Source organism: Chiroxiphia lanceolata, chromosome 18, assembly GCF_009829145.1.
Source record: "Chiroxiphia lanceolata isolate bChiLan1 chromosome 18, bChiLan1.pri, whole genome shotgun sequence".
NCBI lineage: Eukaryota > Metazoa > Chordata > Aves > Passeriformes > Pipridae > Chiroxiphia > Chiroxiphia lanceolata.
This window is the reverse complement of record NC_045654.1, coordinates 8,607,297-8,626,816: the sequence shown is the minus strand read 5'-3', so window position 1 is coordinate 8,626,816 and position 19,520 is coordinate 8,607,297. Positions and strand designations below refer to the sequence as shown.

General features: G+C 37.7%; 1 protein-coding gene across 1 annotated transcript in view; it reads left to right on the top strand.

The window, feature by feature from the left end:
* Nucleotides 1-19,520, top strand: part of KNTC1 (kinetochore associated 1) — a 34,693-nt gene that overhangs the window by 1,192 nt on the left and 13,981 nt on the right. Inside the window, exons 4-40 of the mRNA XM_032705466.1 lie at nt 88-203; nt 520-592; nt 1,197-1,274; nt 1,767-1,801; nt 2,013-2,123; nt 3,027-3,120; nt 3,463-3,515; nt 3,788-3,900; nt 4,408-4,462; nt 5,617-5,715; nt 6,255-6,298; nt 6,411-6,476; nt 6,580-6,655; nt 7,059-7,184; nt 7,270-7,359; nt 7,919-7,984; nt 8,477-8,538; nt 8,882-8,993; nt 9,684-9,827; nt 10,052-10,108; nt 10,199-10,300; nt 10,532-10,648; nt 11,106-11,249; nt 11,520-11,618; nt 12,059-12,162; nt 12,273-12,378; nt 12,748-12,882; nt 13,310-13,429; nt 14,203-14,272; nt 14,343-14,410; nt 14,953-15,245; nt 15,860-16,032; nt 16,220-16,314; nt 17,124-17,265; nt 17,872-17,928; nt 18,448-18,611; nt 18,995-19,099. Coding sequence (XP_032561357.1) covers nt 88-203; nt 520-592; nt 1,197-1,274; nt 1,767-1,801; nt 2,013-2,123; nt 3,027-3,120; nt 3,463-3,515; nt 3,788-3,900; nt 4,408-4,462; nt 5,617-5,715; nt 6,255-6,298; nt 6,411-6,476; nt 6,580-6,655; nt 7,059-7,184; nt 7,270-7,359; nt 7,919-7,984; nt 8,477-8,538; nt 8,882-8,993; nt 9,684-9,827; nt 10,052-10,108; nt 10,199-10,300; nt 10,532-10,648; nt 11,106-11,249; nt 11,520-11,618; nt 12,059-12,162; nt 12,273-12,378; nt 12,748-12,882; nt 13,310-13,429; nt 14,203-14,272; nt 14,343-14,410; nt 14,953-15,245; nt 15,860-16,032; nt 16,220-16,314; nt 17,124-17,265; nt 17,872-17,928; nt 18,448-18,611; nt 18,995-19,099 — 3,764 coding nt within the window. The remainder of the gene's footprint in view (nt 1-87; nt 204-519; nt 593-1,196; nt 1,275-1,766; nt 1,802-2,012; nt 2,124-3,026; nt 3,121-3,462; nt 3,516-3,787; nt 3,901-4,407; nt 4,463-5,616; nt 5,716-6,254; nt 6,299-6,410; nt 6,477-6,579; nt 6,656-7,058; nt 7,185-7,269; nt 7,360-7,918; nt 7,985-8,476; nt 8,539-8,881; nt 8,994-9,683; nt 9,828-10,051; nt 10,109-10,198; nt 10,301-10,531; nt 10,649-11,105; nt 11,250-11,519; nt 11,619-12,058; nt 12,163-12,272; nt 12,379-12,747; nt 12,883-13,309; nt 13,430-14,202; nt 14,273-14,342; nt 14,411-14,952; nt 15,246-15,859; nt 16,033-16,219; nt 16,315-17,123; nt 17,266-17,871; nt 17,929-18,447; nt 18,612-18,994; nt 19,100-19,520) is intronic.

Sequence of the window (19,520 nt, the reverse complement as noted above, 5' to 3'; positions counted from 1 at the left end):
ATTGTCCAATTCCTGTGTTTCAAATGTGAATGTCTGTTCATAAAACCCAAATCTTAATATCTGACATTTTGCCATGGAACTTTTCAGATACTAACGTGGATGTAGTTGGTATGTGTCAAGAAAAACAATTTCTTGTGGTTGGTGAGAGAAGTGGCAATTTCCATCTTATTCACATTCCATCCAAACAAACCTTGCTAACTAAGGTACAGTAACTTCTGTCTTTGGTTTTGCTGAAAACCTTTTGTTCTCAGGCTTTCTTGAGTTTTTTTTTCTCTTTCTTCCAAATGTCAAAGTATAAACATTCCTGTGTTTTGAACACACATTCTGATCAAACACTAAAAGGGGCATTTTTATTCCCATGAGTAATGAATAAGGAAAATATATTTAGGAATTGCACGTATAAATAAAAACTAGTGCTTCATGAAAGAAAAAATGTTTAAATTTTGAGCTGATGATCAATACTTTCATTTTTTTAAAATAAAATACAGAGTAATAGTCTTTATACTCTTTCTATTCTAGATTTTGGTTGAAAATTCTTCAAGAGAAAAGGCTTACTTAAACCTCTTTATTGTAAAAGATAATGCAGATGCAGGTAAGAATTGTGTGATTGTTTTTCCCCCTTGTCTGAATTCTTGTGATTTTGTTCTCCTTTATTATCTCTCAGGGAAAGAGACTGCAAAGTAAATAATACAGGAAAGCATGAAGAAAAGTACATTTAATAAGTGCAATGCAAAGCAAAGCTGCATCAGGTTCTTTGTCTCATTAATTATTTTACAAATGTCATAGGAAACAAAGATTCAGAACTCATTATCTCTGTTTTGAGACTGTGCTAAACATGAAAGTGCTCAAAAAGAAAGAATTCCTTCTCTCTCCTTCTGTCAGACTTCAGATTTTACTATTCTCTTCCATAAGCTCCCAGCCTTGTTCTGTCACAATACAATGTATTTAAATGTGGTTTTGCCATGAAAACAGAATTTGCAGTCTGATGGCTGCATACAAAAATCATCATTTCAAACAAAACTTATTCTGTTCTTTGTTGAAGATGACAAAATTTTTGTTTAAAACAATCTGATCTACTGGTAAGATGATTTTTTTTTTTTTGGTCAGTTAGTTCACTGTCCTATTTATAAGCAAGTAGTCTCTTTATTTACTCTTGAATATTTTAAGTATGAAATATTTGTGTTGGATTTTTTTAGGTGTTTATCACATGTTCATTCTCACAAGCAATGGATGTTTCTGCATTATGTGTCTCCCACTTGCTAAAACACAGGAAGGTAGGATGAGCTACAAACCAACTGGGATTTCATTGGGACAGGGAGAGCTGTGTTATAAAAGCTTTTCCACACCATTTCTAATGGGAATAAATTACTGAGTTGGGATTTTCTGTGTAATCTTAGTTTGTTTTTTAAAGGGAAACTGGTACACAACTAAGTCTATAGTAAAATTATTTTAGTATTTTGCCAGTAATTCTTTTATCTCAGTCACTGCTTTAGAGAACAGGATTTTAAGCCATAATCTTAGCTGTACTTAGGAATATTTGGAATCATTTAAACTGTTCATGATATATAAATATAGTTATTAGTTAATTCTCTGTAACTCAATACTGTGATCAATAGAAACAGACACTGCCAAAGATCCCAGGTGAAGTGTTTTTCAGCATAGTCAGGTTAGGACTAAACTGTCCCATATGATGTTTAGTGGCTTTTTTAAATTTTGAAAAAATTTATTTAACATTGATTTTATTTTTTTATTTTCCTATTGTCTAGCAATTGAGAAGATGGACATGACTACAGCAAAGAAAGTAAGACATACCTGCAAACTGGTAACATAAATGCAGAGTTTGTGACAAAACTTGGCACATTTCATTGACTATTTACCAGTTTATTATTCCAACTCACAGTTGTGATTGACACGTGGAGAAATGAGCAGTTCAAGGTTTTATCCACTGATTGTATAAACGACTTCTTTTCTTCCCCATTTGTTTGGGTTCCCTTCGACTCCCACCCCACAAGTTACAAGGACAGATAAAGTCAACTTTCATTTCCACGGAGGAGCATCACAGCCTGGCCTGTCAGGACTTTGTGATCAGCAACACAGTGAACAAGATCCATCTGATCATTGGGGTAAGTGCTCAGGATGTGTTTGCAACACTTGTTATGTGATCAGGGATGGCGTTTTTTGATCTGCCACAAACTTTATCTTTAGCTGGTTAAAAAAAATGATCAGCTTTTTGCACTGACTCTTTTGCCTTTCATTTTCGTCACTGTCAATTTAAAGGTTATCAGTTGTGCAGCCTGTCTGTACTTTTTTTTTTTCTCATAAGAAAATAACTTGTCATTTCAGTAATTGCTTTGTTATGATGGATGAGGGGAAAATATTTTCACTCTGGTTGCATGAGCTCAGTAAATCACTGCTTCCTGGTCTGTACTGGCTGGACCATTTATAGTCTCATCCTTGAGCTCAAAGATAAAGCCAGAGTTGGAAAGGATCTTCCAATCAGCTTCCCATTCAACAAAGGCTTGCTACAATAACAAGGTCCAATTTAGCAAAGCTTTTAAGCATAAATTAAGTAGAGGAATTAATAAAAAAATATATAGACATATTTCAAAATGTTATTTTAGACTAGAAACAAGTTTGTTTTTTGAAGCCTGTTGAATTCAATGTGATTTTTCTCAGTGGGTCCACTTGAATTTCATTCAGCCTTTATGTTCTATAAGAATGGAAAGTGGAGTTTTTGAAATATTTTTTTAAAGAGCCATAAACTGTTGACTGTAACAATCACTGCAGTAAAATCACAGAGTCACAGAATATGCTGAGTTGGGAGGGACCCACAAGGATCACGGAGTCCAACCCTTACCTTGAAAGGAGAAAGATTAAATTAAAAATAAAGAAATAAATGTATTTTTTCTGAACATCAATATAGGAATAAAGTGTAAGTTAGTTTTGCAGCTTTACAAGTTAAAGAGCAATTGTCAGTGGTCAGTTATCTACTGTAGAACCCCATTTTCCTTTGCCTTCACTCACAGGGTAAAGGAGATCACGTGCTCTCCAAATGGGAGGTGGACACTACCAATGCCCTGGTGTCTCTTCAAAGTTTTGCTGATTCAAGTCTGATCAAAGGTAAAAAGGGTTTTTTAGTTTGATAGACAAGTGTAGAATTCGTGTTTAATTGCAGAAAATAGCAATTTTCAGTTATTTCACTGTTTTTAGTAAACACACATTTACCAAAGAGAACACCTCTTGTAAAGGTACAGCCAAAAACGTGCTTCAGAATTGCAGAGTTTAACTTAGACATGGCAATCACAATTCTCTTTAAGCTAAACTTTGCACAGTCCTGGGAGGTTCCATGAGGTTAAACATCCATAGGCTTCCAGTGCTTAGTTTTATGTTTGCCTATGTTTTTGTTTCAAATACGTTTCCCAAGAAAAATAATAAATTTATGTGACTATTGTTACTTTCTAGGTGCTGCAAAACTTCAAGTCCTTGACAATCTGCTGTTTGTTTTAGATGCAGAGGTATGTGCAGTGTTTAGTCTTTGTTTTACAATGTTCTTGAATCAGCTTCTAAACATATTTTTAAAATAATAGTTTTAAAATAGAGCTTCCATAAAATAAAATAAAAATTATTATACTTACAAAATATCTTGATCTTCCTGTTTGTTTGGTTTTCTATTCTACTCCTGTTCGTTCTTTAAGCTATGGAATATGTTAATATTTTGCTCAAAAAGTAAAAAAAAAGTCTTCTACGAAGAAAATCTGAAATAATATCTGATTTTTTTTTAATCTAGAACATCTTAAGCGTGTGGGATGTTTATTCTCTTACTCTAATTTGGGATTGGCCTTCAATACATATTGAAGAATTTCTTCTAACTACAGAATCAGATTCTTCTCAAGTCGTGTGGTAAGTGAAGTGTTACAGCACCAACTCTGAAAAGGGAAAAGTTATCTGGAGTTACAGGAAATGTGCCACAAACACTTGGGTTTCTGTGGCAGTGAATGTTTAGGAACCTCTGTTGAAATTTTTGTAGTCAGCAGTCAAATAATGGGAGTGTAGGTATCTTCAGCTCTGTGTCATAGAAAAGAAAACCTTGGTGCTTTCAAGTTTTTCTTGTCAATTTTCTTGCCAAGTAAGATTAAAAGACAAGACTCTTGGCTCTTTCTATTGCTCTGTGCCAGTTTAAAAAACTAAGAATCAGATCTGTGTGAAAAGCTTAAAATATCAGAAGATAAATATATGACCTGTACACACTAAACCACCTATTTTTGGGTGCATTGCAGCATATTTAAATTTACATATTTCCACAGAACACTCAATTTTCTTAAACTCAGAAGCAAGAATATTTCATTCTTTTAACATGAGATTCATACAGCATATTTTGCTTTCTTTTATCTCTTTCTCCTTCTGTAGGGAAGGGCTTGCCAACCTTAAACTGATTGTCATGACAATACCAGATAACAGACAGGTATGATCTCTTTAGCTCTCTCTTTATAATCTGTGTATCTTTTATTCTGTTCCTCAATTGTTATGCAATTGCTCCCAGGAAACCCAAAAAGGGGGAGGAGGTGAATGGCTAAATATTGGGAGCACAGAGAATTCTCAGGAGCTTAAAGTCCAACCTGAAGTGTGACCATCTATGTTTTAGGATATAGAGTGAGGGCTATTGGGATGTGACCAGGGCAAGCTGTCCTGCTGTTTGGGATTTTTTTTATGGATTATTTGGGGTTTATTTGTTTGGGGTTTTTAATGGTGAGTAGATAAGGGAGAGCACCAAAGTTTGCTGTTGTCTTACACACGGTGAGAATTGATGGAGGCAGGTTAATCAGGGCAGCCACAACTCACAGCTGAGGTGGGAAGAAGAGATTTTTTCCATCCTTGCAGGGACACAAATACTCTGCTAAGTCCAAACTTAACAGGGGCAAAAAGCTCAGCAGCTTGAGCCTTGTCTTACTCACGCACCAAAGCCAGGCTGGGTTTTTACACTTCTCAACTCCCTCTCTTGTCTCCCTTCTCCCCAAGCCTGTGGGAAAGTGCTTTTCAGTCTTTAACAACATTCTGTTATCTTCCTTGAGAGAATTGCATTTCTTTCAACGGACAGAAAACAACCCAAAGGAAACACAGAGTGTGAAAATTCCCCCACTAAAACTATATTCTTAGCATTCCCAGCTGCAAAGTTATCTCAAGGGAAAACAACTAAAGAAAGAAAAACACCTCCTCTTCAGATCTTCCTCTTTCAGCCCCTTCCTTCTCACCTACACTTTCACAGATCTCTTCAGAGCTGCATCTCTGCTGCATTCAGCATCTCCCTCCAGGTGCAGCACTGAAAGAGAATGTCAGGATGAACATTATACATTTTTTTTACATTAAATTAAACCTGTCTAATTATACATAATGGGCCCAGAGAGAGAGAGAGAGAGAGAGAGAGAGGCAACATCTGAAGCTTCATTAAACTTTCTCAAACTGGAGATCTGCCTTCCATAAAAACTTACAAAAATAGTCTTCCCTCTAACTCCAGCAGAATTCAGAAATGATTCTGCAAACCTCCCTCTGTCACCAATGTAAGAAAAAAAAGTAATTCTGACTTCTTTGTTTGTTTTCTCCTTTTTTTTTTTTTAATAGATGAGAAGTCTAAAATTTTTTGCCTTGCCCACTATGCAACTGCTGTATTCTCTGGAAGTATCTGTTGTTTCATCCCTTGTTCAAAGTGGGATTTGCACGGTAGGTTTAGATGATTTTCTTTTTGTTCTTTGGAGAAATATAATTCTCTTAATACATAGAAATATTGAAGAAGGTACCATGTTATTCTTGTTAGATTAGAATCAACTTGTGCTAGAAATTGTGCAAGAACTATACAAAGAAAAATTCAAGTGATATCCCCAAAGGATGGGGAGAAATACAGTATTCTATGGCAAAATGAACAGTTGAAATTTAGGCCCAGGTCTGCTGCAATATTTAACTGTACTGTCACTTGTTCTTGCTGCTTTTACAGCTAAAAACTGTGTGAAATTTTAAGCTCTCTTAGCGTAGAAAAATGCTCTGGATTTATTTGGAATTTATTTCAGTTCAGATGAGAGAATTACTTCTTCTACTGTTTAAACAGCTTCCTTAAAAAGACATTTAAAAAACCCAACAAAAATTTTCTGAGAGAGAAGCAGGAGTTTGTTTCTAGATTAAGACACACTTGATTCATTACAGTTGGGCTTTCTCATGGCTGATTTCCTTTACCACCTAAGGATTTCTGTTTCTGCATGTTCCAGGATACAATTTACTTCTTGGAAGGAATTCACGAGAAGCGTCAGATGTAAGATAATATTTTGTTTCTTACCAGATCATTATTATATAAAAATAGCAATTATTAACTATGAAACAGCCCTATGTGGAAGGAAGCTCACCAAATTCCCTCTCACCCCCAGGCCCTCTGAAGATCCAGTGTCTATAGTTGTGATGAGGAGTTTAACTGAAGCCTTGCCAGAAAATAGGTACTGTTTTCTGTGAAACACTATTTTATGAGCTTTTTTTTTTTTTAAGTCTGTGCTTTGGCACTTCTATGGAGTGGTTTTACTTCACTTTTTCCACCCCCAGACTGAGTCGTTTGTTGCACAAACGAAAATTCACCGAGGCAGAGAACTTTGCTATTCAGTTTGGACTGGATGTTGAGGTAAGTTCCTCAATAAGAAATACATTTAAGATTAATTAGTACCACTGAATTTATGAGTAAGCTTCTTGCCCTATAGCCCAACAGAAAACATTAAAAATATTACAAATACTTGGATTGTTACTTTACAAAACTACTCGAAAACTAATTCAAAATTAGCTGACTATGAGGTGAACTATGTTTGTATTGACAATAACTAACAAACCTTGCGAGGAGAAGTGGTGTAGAAATACATCTTCTGATCAAAATAACTGTTGCTGGATCAGGACAAGGCACATTTCCAGGAAACTGTTAAAAAAAAAAAAACAAAGAAAGGAAAGTGAACAAAAGTGTAGAGTTTGTCATTTGAGGACTGTCTGCTTAAACTTAATTGCATCAAACTGAAACTGTTCATTTTTTCAAACAGCTTGTATACCAGGTGAAAGCAAACACTATTTTAGAAAAAATGGCTTCAGCTTCTGTTGGGAGTTATGGTCAGGAAGTCTGGCTGGATCTTGTGAAAGAAGCCAAAGAAAATTTGCAAAAAATTCAGGTTTGGTTTTATTTCTACCCTCTTTCTCTACAAAGTAATTCAAATTCTGAAGGAACTTGGAATTCATTTCAGTTGTTTCCCTCAGGACAGCCAGTTTGTTGTGAATTACTGCGTAAATGCTCCATGGCCTCTGTATGAAAGCACTCAAGAAATGTTGAACTACGCCAAAGTCAGAGTAAGGGGCTTTATTTCTTTAAATTGCTGATAATCCTTGGTTCCTATTCCATCCTTCTGTACCACTTGAGAGGGGAACAGACCAGCTACAGTCAGTCAAACAGTAAATGCATTATATATTCTATGTTACCAAACATGAAGGAGCAGCAAGTCTTGTTCCAACCTTGTTCTTGCTGTTGCCCAAGGACCAAAAATTGCTTACAGTTTTATTTTTGCACCAGAAAGCAGGTTCTAATTTTGAGTAGCAGTCCCTTTATGTACCTTTAAAATATTAACTTTCAAACTAAAGCTTAAAATAGGCCACCTTTATTGTTTTCATTATTTTAGCCTTTCCTGCCTTATCAAACAGAATCAGAGAGATGCACATTGTCTGTCTAATCATCAATTCATGCAGAAATCCAATCAGATTTGATTGGACCAGGTTAGACCCCAATCTAACTCTGTCAGATAAAGACCTCAGTTTGCAGAAGTACTAAGATTTCCCTCTTGTCTCTCAAATTGGTGGTTTTATCTGGCATGTTCTGAGCTGTCAGCCAAACCATCTCCTGTATTTGTTTCAGATCTTGAAGAAAGATGAAAGAACCACTGCTCCATCATCTGATGGGGCTCCAGTGTCCATAACTGAGGTGAGGACAAACTTCCTGGACCTGCAGTATCATAGAAACCATTACAACATAGAGTTTTAAAAACTGTTCACTGCTGAACTTCTAAAAAGTCTAAACAAGATCATATTTTATAGCGTGAAAGAGAACCACAGTAATGACATATTCAGAAATGAGCCATTCCCTCAGTCATAGAAAGATTCCATTTCAGGTGCTCCATAAATTGAAGGCAGAACCTCCCTTAAACTGCTGTTAGGTATTAAATTTTGTTTCTGGCTTAGTCCTGTTGGAATCTGGACAGGCCTTCTCTGCCTTCAAAGACAATCAGTGTAAAGTGTCACACAACTGAAATATTTGATTAATGCTTTGTTAAGAAACTTACATACAGAATCAACTGAAATTCTTGAAAAGTCTTTCTTTTCCTCCATTCTTCCTCTTTGTGATGGTTGTTCTCACCCTGTAATAGCACTTTTTGGTAAGTCACAAATTGACCTTAAATCTCTTGTCTGCACTCAGGTATTGAGAGCTCAGGCAAGGCTTACAACGTTCTATGGAGCTTTTGGACCAGAGAAATTCAGGTTTGTTTGTTAAGGTTTAAAGCAAATTTCATCCTAATGGTCAAATATGTACCACTGAAATGAAATTCGAGTTCATTCAACTTTAAACCCTTCCTTTTCTCCTTGAAGTTTCCCATCCTGTGCTGTGGGGAAGGGAGAATGAAGAGAGGTTGAGTCATCCTATATGTTGAAAATCTAAATTATCTGTTGCACATGCACTTGAAGAGATTTTTTTCTTCAGTGTGTATAGGGGAGAGTGATGTTGTCTCCTACAGCACATAGTACTGGGGAGAAAAGGTTTGAAGTTCTTCCCCATATTTAATATTGACATATAACCAAGTTTCTCTCCCCCACGCATTTCTAGTGGGATTGCTTGGACAGAGTTCCTGAATAACAAAGACATGTTCAAGAGCATCATTTCTCAGCTGGAAGAAGGACATTTCTCTTGTGCACAGTACCTGTGGCTCAGGCACCAGGTGAGATGGCAGAGACACCTCTGGAATTTATGGAGGGGGTTAAATCTCTTCAGTTCTCCAGCCTTATTTCACAGCCAGACCAACATGGTTACAGAACAGCTTCTCTCATCTATTACCACAACAATTACCTGTTCACCTGCATCCTTGGGAGGCTGAACTTATTGATTTAGGGCTAAAATGATCTTTCTGATGTCAGAATACATATTAGCAGGTCTTAAGGAGGACGATTCTTTGATTTATTCTATGGTGCTTGTAATCGTCCATTTACTGTCTTGCAAGCCCAGCTCTCAGAATTTCTGGTGGACATTTGCTGCCTGCCTTAAAATCCTTCAAAAAAATCACAGTGACTCCTTACTCTGAATGACACATTCAGAGCAGTGGCTGTGGGCTGCTGTTATAATTTGAAATGCAGGACTTTGACGTCCATGTCTGTTGTTTTCTTAATAAGACAACTATAGAACAAGTCCTAAAGTAACAGTAATTTGCAAAGAAATTGCTTCTATTAGGTCTTTTTTTAAGAAGACCAAGCTCTAGTTGTTCTTATCAGGGCTGCTTTTTTTTATTCTTGTCAATGATTATTGAGATTTTCTCTTTATATTTGTGAAATTTACTGTTTCTTCCTATTACTGAAACAATTTATAAAGTATCAGATAAACATCTACTCTGTCTGTAATTGTTCTAACATTTTAGGCAGATTTTGAAAACAGCTTTGATGAGCAAATGCTGAAGGACTTGCTTAGTGCCATCCCTTTCACTGTTCCTTTGCATGAACTGTGCTTGTGGCTTAAAAATATCGTGATCCCCTTCTCAAGAAGAGTTGTGCCAAATGGACAGGTAAGACTCATTGAATTAATGCAAAATGTCGTTTTCTCAGATAATTTTTGAGTCAAACCTACAGATTTATTTTTGAATGTCAGGATCTTGATCATCTGTCATTTAAAGGGATTCTTTTCCTTACTGTTTATATCTTGAATGATTTCTTTTAAAAAAGACATTTCTAATGGCAATTTTTGCTTTGATAAACATCATCACTCTATTTATATCTGTATTTTTTTCAGAAAATATTAGCAAAGTGGCTGGAACAAGGTGCTCGAAACCTTGAGTTAACTGACAAGGTAAGTCACTGCAGAAACTTTGCATGTCTGTATTTCTATATATTTCTATTTGTATTTCTATAGTTTGCTAATATCAATTATTTTGGACAGGCAAATTGGCCAGACAATGGACTCCAAATGGCAGAGATTTTTTTCACAAGTAAAAATCAAAGTGAAGGGGGACTGCCAACTTTTGGCCACTTGACTGCTTTGGTAAGAAATGTAACAAACATAAGAATTAGCTGAGAGACTTCAGAACAGATGCTCTGTGCTAGAGCTGGAATGGATGATACTGAGGTCACTATTGTTTTAGGTAAAGATTGACTTAATTCCATGAAAGGAAGGAACCAATTTCCAATTTTCTTGTATTTAAAGATTAACAAAATGCTTATGACACCTTCTAATTGTCTTCTATCATTTCACTACTTCTAAATGCTGTTTCAGAGATGTGGTGACTGTGAAGAGATCCAGAGGTTAAAGAAACTGGTAAATGATTTACAAGAATTGATCAATCTGTACAGAAAATACAACTGCAGGCTGGCACTCTCTGATTTTGAAAAGGTAATTCTGCAGACACTTCAAAAAGTGCTTTTGAGTAGTGGGTTGTTTTGAGAAGGAGAAAAATCTTGGAGCACGCAATTTAAAATCAGACACAAGAGGAATCCTGATGGACTGGTTGGTTAAACTGGTGTTCATCACCTGCTAAGACTTGATATGTTTGTTACAAATTTTCTTTCAGCTCTGGGCATAAATATAACGTGACAAGATACTCTGAGAAGGTGTGGCTCAAACTCCATGATCTGCAGTTCATTACATTGTGGAGCAAACAGCAACAGGGAAATTAGATACAAGTGAACAAGAAGGGGCTTGGTGAAAGAAAGGTTTTCTTGGAGCTAAAGAGGGTTGTTTGCTCTTGATCTCATTCAGTGGATTTCAGTGGCCTCTGGATGTGGAATTATTTACAAGAGCTGTTCTGTGTGTGATGTTCTAACATTGTGTTTTTCTGTTTGCTGCTCAGGAAAATGCAACTACAATTGTGTTCCGCATGTTTGATAAAATTTTGGCACCAGAGCTTGTCCCATCAATTTTGGAGAAGTTCATCAAACCCTACCTGTGTGAACATAATCTCCAGAAAGATGAACTACTTCTACAGTACATAAAGGTATCCAGATTTTCTTCCTTTTGAAGGAAGTTGTTTCAGCATGAGTAAGCAGAAAACAAATCCCATGACCATTTCTGTTTACACTTGAATTTTTGAAGGACCAGCTTTCAGATCAGCTTAGTCCTGTCAATGACCTTAATGATAGTAACTATTTCAGTATGAGGCAATAAAAGATACAAGGGGAGTTAGCCAAATCTATCCCTCAACGTCCAGGAAACTTTACATTTTTGTTTATAAGATAATCCTGATAATCTTTATCTATAAATCCAGGATTTGCTGGAACCTTGTCGGACACGGTCCATCTCAGTGTTTGAAACTGCATGGGAGGCAAAGGCCATTGCTGTCATTGGCTGCATCTCTGACACAGATGTAAGTATATTTTATGAAAGAGGCATCAAGTGACTCCAAAACATCAGTTCAGACTGAAACATCAATTTTACATGAGCATCTGGGTACATTTTTACATGAGTGCTATGAGGGGAAACTAGGGTGCTGTCTTTTTATTCTATTTTAGTCATCTCCCATGTGATGTTCTTTGAGAATTAAATTATAGTTTTGATGTCAGCACATGGAAAACTCACTGAGCTTAATAGGTATGAAACTCCAGCTCCACAGTGTTGGAAATGACTGAGCATTTTGTAACCTAAGTTGACGCCTCACATTACAATATTGAATGTCCTTTACACGAGTGGAGATGGGGCAAGGAAATAAACCCCTTGCCTAAAGGAATCAGCCACACGTGGACAATCCTTCAGGAGATTTGAAACTGCTTTGATTTGAAAAGGAAGCTGTTTCTGTTCCTTTTCCAGCTGAAATTTGATGCAGTTCTGCAGCTCATGGGCAGTGCTACAGTGCCATGGAGCGCAGCAGTGGAGCAGCTGGTGAAACAGCACCTGGAAATGGATCATGGCAAGTAAGAAACATCCACAGGCTACACTTGGGGGGGAAATACTGTGTCTCTGATGTAGTATGATGGGTAAATCACAGAGTAAAGACAGTAATAAGAGTCTAATTTGTCCACAGGGTGAAGTTACTGCAGGACAGTTACAGACTAATGGAGATGAAGAAGCTGTTGAGAGCCTATGGGATAAGGGATACAAATCTTTTAAGGGACAACGAGATGATCATGGTGAGTAATTGAGACTTCAGGCCTGATTTCTCCCAGTCACAGGGAACATGACTTGGTGGTTTTTTACTTTGTTATTTTCTTAACATCTCCCCTTCATTAGGGGAAAATGTGAGTATTTCTGGAAAAGTTCCTTGGCATCCTGAGGAGCCAGATGAATATTCAGAGTTCCCAGGTTAATTCTCTCCCCAAGCCCAGGTTTGTCCCAGTTACACTTCAGTCAGGTTTTCTCCAGATGAAAGTTTGAAGCTTCCAAGTAACTTGCTTGGTACGAGCTGTACAGTTCCAGTGGTGAAGCAGTGTGGATAAACCAATTCCTTTGTTATCCTATACATCAAGAAACTAAAGTCCAGATCTGTTTTCTTCTTACAGATGCTTGTGAGATACATTCTTAAACAAGATACCACTACTTCTTTGGAGGATGCCTTGAAAATTGTAGAAGCATATGCATTGCCCACTGGGGAAGTCTACTTTCTGAGGATGATAGACCTGATTGACAAAGAAAGGGTAGGGAAATACTTCATGTCAGGTGATTCTGGAATTTGGAGACGGTGACACCTATTTACAAAACAGGGGCGAGTTGTATTGCTTCCTCAGATCTTAAAAGCACTTCACATATATATTTTTAATTAAAATTCTAGTTATTCTACACCTAACTGCCTATACTCAACATTGAAAAGGAGTCCTTTGTCAGAGTTTTATCCTTCATTTGTGGCAGAAAAGGATGAAAGTTATGACCTACAATACACAAGACAAGTTTGGAATTGAAGTCTCTACATATTTTCAGATACTGGTTTTGCTTACAAGGGTTGCAAAATGGCCAACTGGGTATCAGAGCAAGGACATCCACATAACTGAGCTTTTCCAAAAGAAAATGCCCATCTCTTTGGATTATTTCTGGTTTAATGTTGTTTGTTTGTTTTTCGCCCTTCAGGGAGAGGAATCTCTGACTTTGTTAAAGTCTCTGACTCCTGCTGAAGTTGAGGAAGTTGCAGAGAGATTGACTATATGGGGAAAACTGGTGTTAAAGAACAAACCAGATGATTCTGAAGAGGTACTGAATCTTTTATGTAGTGAAGAAGTTATTCTAAGTGCTATGCTTACTCAGATGCTTAAAAAGAGGTAGGGGATGCAAATGGAAAAGCTGTGTCTTCCAGCAAAAAAGGAATGAACTGGTGCTGCTTTGAGCAAGAGGTTGGACTGGGGGACCTCTTGAAGCCTCTTCTAACTTGATCTTTTGCACTATATATAATTTTTTGTTATTTTTAAAGGCATCTCTGAGGAGTAGCATGGCCATCTGAATTCAATCAATAGTTTATAAATCCTGCCTCATTATTATTATTATACCTCTAATCCTACATATTTTCCAGTGCTTTCTTTAGTTCCTTGGAGAACACCTGTTTAAAGACTGTAGGTGTGGCTCTGCCATGCACCAAAGTGTGTTGCAGCTCCCAGCTGACATTACAGATTGTCTCACAACCACAGAAGGGAATTTTTGTGAACAGTTGCTTGGGGGAGTTATTCTGGGCAGGGAAGGAAAAAAAAAAGGGAGAAGGGTGGATATTTCCAAACCCCTGCGAGAGCTAACAGACCTCGTGGAGCAAATACATAATTACACCTAGAAAGTATTTACTGTTTCATAGATAACTTTTTGTTCCCTTGCTTTTCAACTGGTTGTATCTTAGACTTGATAACTGTTGCTGGAGATGTTTGGAGAGCATTACAAAGTGTTTTAACAGAGTTGAAGCCTGAGGGTTACTCTGCTACCAGAAACATTTTGACCAAAAAAAAAAACCCCAAACCCATTAACCTCTTCCTTTCCTGCAGCAAAAAGCACAAATGTTTATGACCAAGACACTCGTGGAAGTCCTAAAATTCCTGCTCAACACTCAAAAAGGTACAACTTTAACACCTCACATGTTGTTTGGAAATGGAATCAGGGAGTAATTGGTTTTCTCCTCCAACAGACAATCCCGTGAAGGAACATGAACATGAAGCAAACCTAAAGATGTTTGAAACACTTGCCACCCTGCAGGTAGGTAATTGATAGCTTCAAACCACTTCTGATTTACTGTGGTTGTTCCAAATCATTCTTACCACATGGGTTGTATTCCAAATTAACTGTATTTACAACATACATGCAAAGGTTGGTTTTAGTATTGACTTCAAAGAGATTCCAAGGCTACTCTACTGGGAAAGTTCCCAATTAGAACTCAGTTGTCTAATTAAACCAAAAATTTAGACACTCTCCCAAAGTCTTAATTGGTAACACTGCAAAGATTTCATGATAGAGTACTGTGAAGATCTTAGTATGGGAGGTACACTTATATTAGTTAATACAGCTTTTGAGCATGGGGTTTCCTTCAGGTTTTTTTATTTTGCTTCTCTATTGCCTGGCAAAATCCTCTAATTTATTACATAAATCAGTAGTTGATAGAAACCAGTAAAGTCAACTTTGTACTAAAATATTCCTCTAATGAAACAGGTAATAAAAACATTTTAATAAAAAAAGAAGATTTCAACATTTTTAAAGGAAGTGATGTGAATACAAATATATAATTGTTGTTGTCGTTGCAGGAATATTTTGATATCTTTCTCTCAGCTGAAGAATTCAGCAACCCTTCCCTGATGTCTGAGCTTCTTGAGCACCACATAAATGCTTATGAAAGCACCAGATCTGCAGCAAAGACTAGAAAAGTGCAGCCAATGAACTGTAACTCAGGAGATGGCAAAGCCAAGAACCCTCCCAGCGAATCCAGGTTGTACAGACTGGCTTTGCTCCTGCAGGTGCCAGAGCACAAACTGGGAGAAAAACTGGCCTTGAGAGCTCTGGATGCTGGAAAAGTTGAAGTTGCTGTAAAAATATGCAGGTAAAACTGCAGAGGTTTTCAAGATCCTCACTTTTAAGGGGCTTTTCTGAACTATTTCTGATACTTTGCAGAATTAAGTACGTGTAGAGCAAAGGAAAGGGTTTTCTGTTTTAGTTCTGTTTTCTAAAAATGAGTGTTTAAGCAACATGCTTATTTTTTGTATGCACTATTGAGTGTGGAATTAAGCCATTGTCTCTGAAAATTGCTACTGTTTTTTGCCATAACATGATTACTCAGTAAAAAGATTCCCTCCCCTTTAATAGAGTAAGGCCAAATATTAAATAACTGTTATGACAATTGTTGGCTTAACAGAAGGAAACTATTACACACTGACTGGTTTTTAGCTGGTCTCTGCCTCATGCTTAGGTTATCACATAATTTAAACTTACTACCTCCTCCCCCCAAAGGAGGTCAGATGAAAGTGTTAAATATATTTTTATTATTAATGTGTTTTAGGTATTTCAGTATCTCAAAGGTAACTCCAGTGTGCTTTTCATTTCTGTCACAGCAGTGAGTGAGCTAAAAGAGAGTTAAAGAATTAGAACAGAATGTGGCCTTAAGTAAAAGCCCTAAGAACTACTGGGTTTTTTTAACATCCTTTTCTTTTTTACTAGGGAGTCCTATGAAAATCACTGTAATGAAGAAACAGGGAAGCTCCTGTTTTCAGTGGGTCAGAGGCTTTGCCATATGTTGGGAGCTGATGTTCCAATGATCCTTCCCACTGACATGAATCTCCCAGCAGTGATCCATGAGCTGGCCTGCCAGGCAGCCACAGTGTGTAGTGCAGGTAATTACTGTTGTCTGTTGTTTGTGTTCACGTTGGGAGTCCCAACTTCCCAAACAGCAACAAATAAACCTGAAACCAGAGTGACTTTCTGTATATGCACCTGTAAAAAGAAGTGCTGCAAAATTGTTTCCTCCTAATAGAACATATGAACCTTCTGTTCATGCTGATGAACTTCATGTTTTTACAGATTTGCTGTTGGATTGTTTGGAACTCTGTCAATACACTTTGATTGCCAAGGACACCTACAGACAGTGCCAAATAGATGAGGGATTTACAGCAAAGGTATTTTCTGTACTGTCCACTCTAGGTGTTATTTTCCCTCTCATTTCTCCAGCAATATTCAATCAGAAAGCAAACAACAACAACAAATCCACACAGAGCTCTACAAAGAAAAATTTCCTCAAATATGAGTGTATTCAGCTTAAAGAATGATTTGAGTCCTAAAAGCAGTGCAGCTGTGGGACAAGCACAAGTAGCATTCTCCACTTTATAAATCCTGCTGAAAATATTAGTGATTTTATTGAAGAACTGCTGCAAGAGAGCTGACTTGGAAGTGTGGCAGGGAGGGCTTGATTTTTAAATACATGCATTATGTGAAGGCATTGCCAAGAGTTTTGTAAAATTGAGATGATCAAGTCCTTGAACAGCATCTTTGTTTTTTGTTTAGGTCAAGCAGTGCTTTAGGCTACTTGAAATGAATGGGCTCTTACAGCTGGAGTGGAGCAGAGCTGGGCAATATTTGTGCACAGAATGTTGCTTTTCTAAAAAAATGATCCATTTGAAAAATGTTTGCTTGTAATATTTGGCCAAGAATGTTTATGAAAGCCTCCATTAAATTAATTAAGAAAGCATTTTGGCTGATCAGCTAAATAACTGCAACATGAAAGAGAAATGGGGCCACTCAAGGGAGGAAATGTGTTTGTTGCTACTGGCCTTTCAACAAAAGTGGGGGAGTAAAATCCATTTTCAAATAGAAGGTTGTGTTCTATTCCTGTATTCCAAAACTGGAATCTCTTACAACACTGAGTTTGTTAGTAGACTTACTAACTCTTCTTTTGTTGAGTGTTACTTTTGACAATGTTCTTATTTAGACAACATCCTTTGGAGGAGATAAAGATCCTTATGAAGAGTGGACCTATGGTGACTTCTTTAATGAAGATGGGATAGTCCTTGATGCACAGACAACGATGCCAGTTACATATGAATTTATTTCTTCTGTTCTGCCTCTTTGTGGTAAACTTGCTTTCCTGAACATTGAGTCTGTATTTCTCACTGATTTTTATCTAGAAATGTAAATAATTCAGGGGGTCTGTGGAAATTATCACCCCAGAAATCTCAATTAGACAAACTCCCAGAAGAAATATCCACTAGGGGGGTGTAGAATGGAAAGGTGACTTTGGGTTTTGTTCTGGCTCAGGAAAAATCTGGGTGACAAATGCCTGAAGTCTTGGAGAATGTTCTGGAAAGTGTCACTATAAACTTGTACTGTTCCTTTGGTCTTCTCTAGATATTCTGACAGCCACTAATGACAACAGGATTTTATCAAGAGGAATTTCAGCTCATTCTAAAATTGTATTTTACACCACTGTATATATAATAACTCTTAAAACTTTCAAGTATTATAAATCGAAATCCACAACCCTGTAGGTGCTGAAAGAGATATTCCCCCTAGAAAATCACTTCTGACCAGGCACAGCCAAAAATAGCAGCAAATGGCTCTGAGAGTTCACGTGTCTTTATTTTCTGCACTGTCCCTGTAGGATTTTTTTAAGTCCTGCCAGACTTCCCAGTGTTGCTGAGATCCTGGCAAAGTGCTGATGTTATTTGTCTGTCTTTCAGAGGACAAGGTGTATCCCTTGGAGTCCACCAGCCTGGCAAACCGTGCCTTTGTTGAAGGTATCACAGAATGCTTTGGGTTGGAAGGGACCTCACAGATCCCTTTGTTCCAGGGACATGATGGCACTGACAGTGTAAACCAGACACTGGAAAACATGAGGTTTAAACTCAACCTCCACAAGCATGATTAGCTCTTAGGGGTTTTTTTAATAGGTGCCTAAATGTTCATTTAAAGCCATATTTTGGTTCAGCACAGGAAACACCAGTTTGGGTGGTAATTCCTACCATTCCACCATGGGATTTTGAGTGTGTCAAAGGCTGTACTTCAGTCCAGAAATACTGTGAGCTGGGATCATCCAAGCCTGCCCAAGAAGATGACTTCTGGTCAAAAACTTCTGGGTTTTGAACTAAAATAAGAGTCTGTATTAAATCAAAAGCCCTGAAAGTTTCAAAGGGAACTAAGGCTGATCCTGTGTCCTAAATTAAACAAGGAAAAAGAAGAACTGCTCTGATAGGAATTCCAAGAACAATGTGGTTAATATAAATAAACTAATTATTTTCTGGCGTTGTTTTTGACAGGCCAGAACCTTTTGCTGGCAGTTGGAGCTCCCCTGAGTGCAGCAGTGCAGACCCTGCTGGAGTGCAGTCAGTGTGAGCTGGCCCTGAGGCTCATGGTCTGTGCCTTGGGGTCCTGCCTCCAGCACGGCATCTCCAACACCATGGACCTGGCCCTGAGTGAAAAGGTAGGGCAAGGACAATGCTGAATTCTGAGAGTCAATCTTAGAAATATCCCAACTATCAACAAGGTTAGAGCAGTTCTAGAAGGATTTGGAAGGTGTGGGAGAGGCCCTCACCACAACCCTTGTGTTACCACCACTTGATCCAATGTTGAGCCAGTTTGGGAAAAGTTATGAGTAGAATATTCAAGAAACATTCCTCAATTCAAAAGCACTTGGAAACAGAAATCCTTCTTCTATCTAGAAGAAATCTTTGCAAGACCTTAAATAAATCAGCAAATACAATTACCAAAGTAGCTATTATTACTGTAGTACCTGTTATGCTGTAAATGACAAGAGAGGTTGAAGACTTAGAATTTATTTTTAATTGTGGGGTATTTTCCTGATAGCTATACAGTGTCAGCACACTTGCTGAAACCAAGACCTTCCTCCTTGCTATGAAAGAGAAATGTTCTTCAGTCATCAGGAGCACTGCCCTGACCTTACTACACAAGGTAAGAGTGCTCTGGAAGGGGTAAGAGGGAACCCCTTTCTCTGCTCTGTCTGGCAGCCACATGGAATCATTTTGGTTGGAAAAGACCCTTAGGATCGGGTCCAGCCATTCACCTAAAACTGCCAAGTCCACACTAAACCCTGAGCACCACATCCCCTAAACACCTCCAGAGATGGTGACTCCACTCCCTGGTTGGGTGGATTTGAGCCTCTTGTGGACTGGGGCTCTTTGACCCTGCACTGGTTGCTCTGCTTCAAAGGTTCTGTACAGTGAGAGCCTCAACTTTGGGGGATCCTGTAGAGTTCTAAACTATAATAATGGCCTTTTTGATCTCTAGGTACACTCTATCTGATTTTAAATCCTGGGTTAATTTGTAGACTTTTTCTAGTTGGGGTCAGTTTTTAAAAAAGCTGTCTGCAAAT